A 7,960-nucleotide genomic window follows, 5' to 3' on the forward strand; every position below is an offset into this window, starting at 1 on the left:
TAAAAATAAAATTTCTTCACAAATAAAAATCGAGTCATGCCATCGAGTGGGAACACATAGTGTAAAATGCGGGGTCCACACTTACATTTTGCTTCTTACATAAAATTTGTGAAATATAAAAAGATAAAACTCTTCTATCCAATGCAATTAAACAATAAGCACATTAGTATCATTTAACCTTTACTTTGTTATTATCAAAATCAATATTATCAAATCCTTAGGCTAACAATTTTGTAAAAATAATTTTTAAAAATAAAATGAAATAAAAAATAATTTTTAAAAAAGAAATAAATTTTTTTTATCTATTTGAAAAAATAAATAAATAATTATTATTTTTTCTTTCATTCTTTCTCCACCAATTATTAGAAAACAATCTTCAAATATGATCTCTTTAAATTATATGTATTTTTAAAATTTTATTTAAATTCTCTAATTTTTTTTCATTAGATAAATAATTGCAAATCAAACAATAATCGATATATTGGATTTACTAATTTTTAAAAATTATAATTATTTTTTATTTGCAAACAAATTAAGAATCAATTATGCCTCACCAAGATTTTAATATCCTTATATTTAAATATATACACACACTAAAATAGTATCATTTCTTCATAAAAATATAATTTAATATTAGTATTCCTATTATACTAAAAATAATTTATCTTCTTTTTAATATTAATTGAATTAATTTGTATTAATATTAAATAAATTAAATTTACAATTCTTTTAGAAAATAAAATTATAATTTTTTTAAGAACTAATAAAATTAATCTATCCAAATAATATATATTTTTAAAAACAGCTTATCAAACATCCTTAAAATTAAGGTGGTTTAGGAACATTTTCAAAAATAGTTCTCAAATTACTACTACAAAAATAATTTATGGTGTCACTTTTAAAATAATGACACCATACGGCTTAAAATCCACAAAAGTGACACATCAAATAAAAATTTTCAATTAGGATCGATGATATTACTTTTAGGTTTATAGTGTCAGTTTTTTAAAAGTGACATCATATAAATATTTTTTTTTTAAATATTATAACTTAATAGACCCACTTTGAAAATAATGATAGTATATAAAAAGGTCGTTGTTTCCACATTCCCACAATCCAAAAAAATCTCATTCCATAACCTTAACCAAAATTTTCTTCTACCTCTTCTTACACATATAGTTAACACACAACTACTCCTCTACTTCGTGGACACTTAGGTAACCCAAAATCTCTTAAATCTATCATTTTCAATTTTTTTATTAATGTCAAAATCTTTATTAGCACAATTGATTTATATTCACTGATTTGGTATATTTGTAATATGAATTGTGTAAATAGTGTTTTTTTTTATTGAGTTGTAGGAAAGTAAAAACAAGGTTTAACACTCCACCATATCTTTTGTTTCATTGTTAAACCTATAAACCCCAAAATGAATGAAAATAAGAAATATGAATAATTTTTTTAATATCTTTCATACTCATAACGAGAGATGAACATTTTACAACATGGAATTTTCTTTGGATCTTGCAAGAAATTTCCTTTGATGGGACTTTCTGTTTGTTTTCAATGAATATTATAGTATATTGTGATGAGGATATTGATTGGTGATATTTTAAAAATAAATTTTTAGAAAATTATTCTCGATATTGTCATCTCCCACAAAAGGAAAAATGAAATAGTTTCCATATCATGTTGGTGTCGGTTTGGAATGTTGGAATTAATAATGAGAAATTAATTTTATTTTTTATTTATTAATGTAAATGAATTGTTTTTTTAAAATTTAAATAGGAATGAAAATTTTTATAATTATAAAAATGATCAAATCTTATATTTTGATTTTTTTTTCTATTCTTTTACATGGTATCATCAGTAATATCTCATCTTGTTCTATTCATATTTTTTATATTCTTAAAATATGTTTTTTGCTTTTTGTTTTTACCTTTTTTTTGTTATTGTTTTTATATGTGTTGACCAAAATTTAGAGTAATTTGAGATTGATGATGAAATTTTCCTTTCAAGGTTAGAAAATTTCTATAAAATCCTTTTATTACATAATTTTTTCAATTCCTTCCATAAAACTTTTTTTTTCTGTTATTATTTTTTTTTGAAGAAGATGTTTGATAATTTTCTTTTGATTTTTTATGAAATTTCCTTTTATTGGAATGTTTGTTTATTTTCTAAGAATATTATAGTATGTTGTGATAAGGATATTGGTTGGTGATATTTGGAAAATAATTTTTGAGAAAAGTATTCTCAATATTGTCATCTCCTGCAAAAGGATTCTAAAAATATGTTTTATTTTTGTCTTCTTTTCTTATTGTTTTTATATGTATCAACCAAACTTGGAAGTAATTTGAGATTGATGATGAAATTTTCCTTTCGAAGGTTAGGAAATTTCTATAAAATCCTTTTATTACAAAAAGTTTTCCAATTCTTTCCATAAAACTCTTTATTTTTCTTTTTTCATGTTTGATAATTTATTGATCTAAAGAATATTAAAATTAAAAAATTAAAAATATTGAATATTTTTTCCTTTGATGTTTTTATTTTATTATTATTTTTATTTTAACACATTTTTCATATCCAAATTTTTTATTAATTATTTTACTTAGAAAAAAAAATATATCAATTGGAGTTATGACTAAAAAGTCAATAATTTTTATGAAAGGTTCTTTAATTCTTTCTCATAATAATTTTTCTCTTAACATTTCTTAATAATGAATTAGGTTTTTTGTCTTATATATACAATTTTCATGCTTGTTATAATATCATGTCCTATCATATTAGTAGTTGAAAACATTTTTATATTTTGTTACTAAAATTTTATTTTATATAATTGAGATGAAATTTAATGGACATCATTATTTCACAAAATGAACATTAAAAAAAATATTGAAATTAAGAAAATCCTTCCAAGAAATAAAAAAATATAAAAAGAATTAGATGTTAAAAATTATTTTTAAAAGCATAATGAATTATAAAAAATAAATTTGAAAAGTGTAGATTTTAAGTGGAAGGTTAGTATTTTCTAATATTTTAGATTTATATTTTGATTTTGTAGTTTTGATTTATTTTTTATTTTCTTGAATTGTTTTTATTTGAGTTCAAATGTGACTACTTTGTTATGAGATTCATTAAAGAGATAATTGTTGATTCTACGGTTATTGCATTAAAGGTTTTACTCATTTAATGAATTGTATATAGTTTCATACTTCTAATTATTGTGATATTAATGTTATTCTCATTTGATTTTAGATTGATGACAAAAAACATATTCTCAAGTAGAATTTTATGAAATTAGAGGAGGATGGATTACTTTTGTATTATAACTAATCATGAATCATGTTGATGTATCGGAATCATGTTGATGTATTGTGATCATGCATGGCGAGTCCCTTAGTTGTTATATAAATTTTTCATTGGTATTGTATAACATTACTTATTATTTACGAACTATTTTTATATCAAAATAAGAAAAAGAAAAAAAGAAAACATTAGTACTTAGATTTGTTTATTTTTTATAACATGACATTTTTATTTTCAATAAGAACTCTAATACTCATTAAACTATAAAATGCAGGTACACACTCTTCCCAGGACATTATGAAGAATAAAAAGAAAGGAGAAAGAGGCAACAAGATTTGGGTTTTTAGATGACTCTTATACCATACATTATACGACATAAATGTTACTTTATTTGGAATTGAGAATTTTGGATTTTTGGATCCAACTCTTATGTCATTTTATGGTTAGCCAGTTTTATGCATATGAAATGCAGGTATACATGAATGTTGGGATGCTTAACATTTCTAAATCATGTTTTAATGTGTATTCACTTTTCTTTAATAGTTTTGGTGGGTTTGATGTGCTATCATTTTGTGAACGTTTAATACACATTATTAGTGGATGATGTAATGTACTATAGGTTAATCCATAAGCATTATGAAAATATAAGTTAAATGTAATATGATTATTATATTTATGGACAAAATTTACATACGTTGATCTTATTTATTAATAAGCATTACAAAAATCTAGAGGCTAATCAACAAAAAACAACCATATCTTCTATAATAATTTATAATGATGTGACACCATAATTCAAAGGTGATGCATTTAACGTGACATCATAACTCAAAGGTGATGCATTTAATATGACACCTTATATATATCTCATACAACTCTATATCAAATTAAGCATCACTAAAAATATATGATGTCGCTTTTGAACGTGTCACCATTTATCTGCTTTGGTGTCGCTTCCAAATACGACATCAATTGGTACCCTCTATGGTGTCCGTGGATATGGTGACGTTATGTTGTAGCGATATCCTATGTTTAGGGTGACTCATTGTAAATGTTACCCTATATTTTTTAGAATGGTTTCTAGAAACAAGCCTTAGTTTTTTCCACAATAAAAAATTGTTTGGAAACTTAAAATGTTTCCAACCTATTTTTTATGTTTCCAAATATTTCTTAAAAGATAATTTTGATTTGTATTATTTTATTTCTAATCATTTTTTATATTTGTATAATTATTGTTTAAAATAGTTTACAAAGGAAATTAAAAAATAATTAAATATATTATTAGAAAACACGATATTTTTCATACAGAAATTACTAAATATGTTTTGAGTGTGAAAACAATTTTTTATTTTTAAGAGTAAAAAATCATTTTTTAAAATAATTTCTAAACAAACTTTTTTTTTTTTTTTTGGTCAAAAACTTGTGAATACGTGGTTACTAAATTTAAAATAAAAAAATAAAAATGAGGCTATAGATTCGAATCAACCCTACCCCATGTGGTGTGATTAAAATACTAAAGTTGTCACAAGCGTAAACTTAAAGTCTTGTAGTAGCCCAATGAAATTAAAGAAAAAGAGAGTGGAGATTTGGTGAAACCACAGGAGCTATGCCATGGTGGTGGAGCCTTGAAGTAACCCATGATCTACGTACATTAATACTAGTAGAATTGGTGGCCCCATGTATTTGTTCTCACACGTGCTTGCTATCCAAATCATGCAAAGTATGTACACATAAAATTCTTTTGGGTGTTTGGATCACTAGAAAAAGAGAAAGAAAAAGGTGTGCACTTTTTGTGGGTCAACAGGCATTTGCTTTATATTCAAGTATGGTGTAGGACGAAATGGGGCAGCCCCACCTCACCCTGTTCATGCATAAATACCTAAGCAAGAGAAGTTGACCAAATCACTTTACCAACTTGTAAGAAAAGACAATGGCTGAGTTCAGTGGAACAAGCCTTTGAACTAAAATTAGGCTTCTCTCCACTGCCAATTGTTTTTTTTTTTTTTAATGAAAATTCAACTGAGAATTGAAGCAACTTTGATGAAAAGACCATCAACTCCTTCATCCCATGAAAACATTGAAAAGGCCATCTCTCAAAATTCCAAAACTCAATACTAGGATAGTTTTCATAATTACGATACCTTGTGTTTGGTTAAGGGGAATTTGAGAGAAAACGTGAAAGAAAAAAAATAAAAAGAAAATGAGAAATAGATTAAATTTTAATATATTATATTTATTTGTTTTTTTTAATTCATTTCTCTTATTTTATTTATTTTATATAAATATTAAATATTTTTAAAATATATAAATTTTTAACTAATTTTAATTATATATATTTTTATTTTTCATGATAAAATCCAACATCAAAAAATTATTTTTTTAGTATTTTTTGAAAATCAAATATAGTAGTAAAATTTTATTTTATTTTATTTTAAAAATTACCCAAGGTTTTAGCCCCGTGGATAGTTCAACATGCTCATCAAACTTTAACTCCTAGATGGGAATCATTATACGACATTGCTTCAAACTATTTTAGCAATTCTTTTGAGTTCAATTTTGGTATCAACTCGTGGGTTAACTCAGCCATGTGTTCTTTCAAACAAAGGCCATAGTGGTACATTGCTTCATTCCGTGCCTTAAAGTGCGAAAGTCAAAAAGGTAAGCCCAATTCCCAACTATTGCGTTACACCAAAGAAATAATTTGAATATTATTTTAAAAAAACTATATATTATATCATTATATGACTACATATTAATATATTATATAGTCAAGCCCAATTCATAAACCGTTTGCTAAAAAGTCTCATGAAGCCATCACTCTTCTTTCATCTCCGGCAGCTTCAATTTTCGGAAGATGACGATGAATCCCAATTTGCAACAGGTGATGATGAAGCCCACCAAGCCTGGACGACGCCGTTTCATCATCTCCTCCTTCTTCTTCATCCTCTTCCTCTGCGCCGTAGCTTCCATTAACGAAGTCCAATTCGGCAATCTCCTGAAGTTCGGCAGCTGCACATTCTTCTCCAACAACTCATCTTCCGCTAGTTTTCTCCCCCTGAATTCCACCTCCGACGACATCCGGATCCTCATCGGAATCCTGACCCTCCCCGACCAGTACCATCGCCGGCACTTCCTCCGCATGATCTACGGCACCCAGTCGCCGGCCGGAGCAAAGGTCGACATCAAGTTCGTGTTCTGCAACCTCACGAAGGAAGACCAGAAAGTCCTGGTTGCGCTGGAGATAATGCGGTACGACGACATAATCATCCTCAACTGCACGGAGAACATGAATCAGGGCAAGACGTATACGTACTTCTCGAGCTTGCCGGAGATGCTGAATTCCACTGAGGGGCCATCGCCGCCGTACCATTACGTAATGAAGGCGGACGACGACATTTACCTGAGGCTGGACAAACTGGTGGAGTCTCTGAGGCCATTGCCCAGAGAAGATTTGTATTACGGGTACGTGATTCCGTGTGGGAGCATGAATCCATTTCATCACTATATGTCTGGAATGGGGTACCTGGTTTCATGGGACATTGTGGAGTGGGTTAGCGTTTCTGAGATTTCGAGGAACCACTTGGAAGGCTCCGAAGACAGAGTGTTCGGAGATTGGATGCGATGGGGGAAACGAGGGAAGAACAGGCACACGGTGAAGTGGGCGATGTACAATTACCCGGACCGGCCGACGGCTTGTACGCATGAGCTGTGGCCTGACACCATTGGAGTGCACCTTCTGAAGAAGCAGGAGAAGTGGATTGAGACGTTGAAGTATTTCAATGTTACCCAGAACTTGAAGCCATCAAAACTTTATCATATACCTTAGGATGATCTGGGATCATGTCCATTTTGTTTATTTATTCATTACACTGGTTATGGCGATTCAATCTATATGACAACAGAGGAAGGGATCAAAAGGTGAGGCTCCCCCACTTGGCGTTTAATGCCCACTGAAATGAAATCATTTTATTGTGTTCTCTTTGTAATAATTTTTTCCATTTCCAATTTGCCAATGTGCAACACGACAATCCAAAGTGACCATATGCCCACTTGGCTTCCATTATCTTATATCTCGGGTGATTGTCATTGCATCGGAATCTCATTTGTAGTTAATTTCAAAAACACATTTTATAGAATAAAAATAGTTTTTGTTTTTAAAATTAATATAAAAATAAAATGATTTTTAAAAACAAATTTAAGATATTTTCATATATTTTTTTGTAAATTATTTTAAAAATAATTGAACATACAAAGAATTGATGGAAAACTTTACATTGCATAATATTTTCACAAAAAAAAAATACTGAAAAAACTATTTTTTATTAAAAATTATTTTAAAAAACTATGCTCATAAATTAATTTTTAGAAACTACTTTTATACATGTTATTCAACACAACCAAGTTTGATTTCTTTATACATTTTATTTTATTGAATTATTCCATTGAATTTTCATATCACCTTGATTTGAAACCAGGGAATTTATCGCTAATTTGTTTTATTCCCAAGTAATATAGACCGGCCAATCTTTTAACGGAAAATACTAATATTCAAATTATATTATTTTTAAATTTTTAATATTTAATCATTATTCATGTTAACAAGTACCAAACTACATAGCACATAATTAAGAGTGCATGGTTAATATCGCCCTTT

The 7,960-nt window shown here is 27.7% G+C and overlaps 1 protein-coding gene across 1 annotated transcript; it reads left to right on the forward strand.

The window, feature by feature from the left end:
• The first annotated feature begins 6,088 nt into the window (after positions 1–6,088).
• On the forward strand, positions 6,089–7,366 carry LOC100261534 (uncharacterized). The gene has a single exon (XM_002269498.5). The coding sequence runs from the start codon at positions 6,161–6,163 to the stop codon at positions 7,130–7,132; it is 972 nt and encodes a 323-aa protein (XP_002269534.1). The 5' UTR covers positions 6,089–6,160; the 3' UTR covers positions 7,133–7,366.
• The last annotated feature ends 594 nt before the right edge of the window (positions 7,367–7,960 follow it).

The sequence above is a fragment of the Vitis vinifera genome, chromosome 11 (genome assembly GCF_030704535.1).
Source record: "Vitis vinifera cultivar Pinot Noir 40024 chromosome 11, ASM3070453v1".
Lineage (NCBI taxonomy): Eukaryota > Viridiplantae > Streptophyta > Magnoliopsida > Vitales > Vitaceae > Vitis > Vitis vinifera.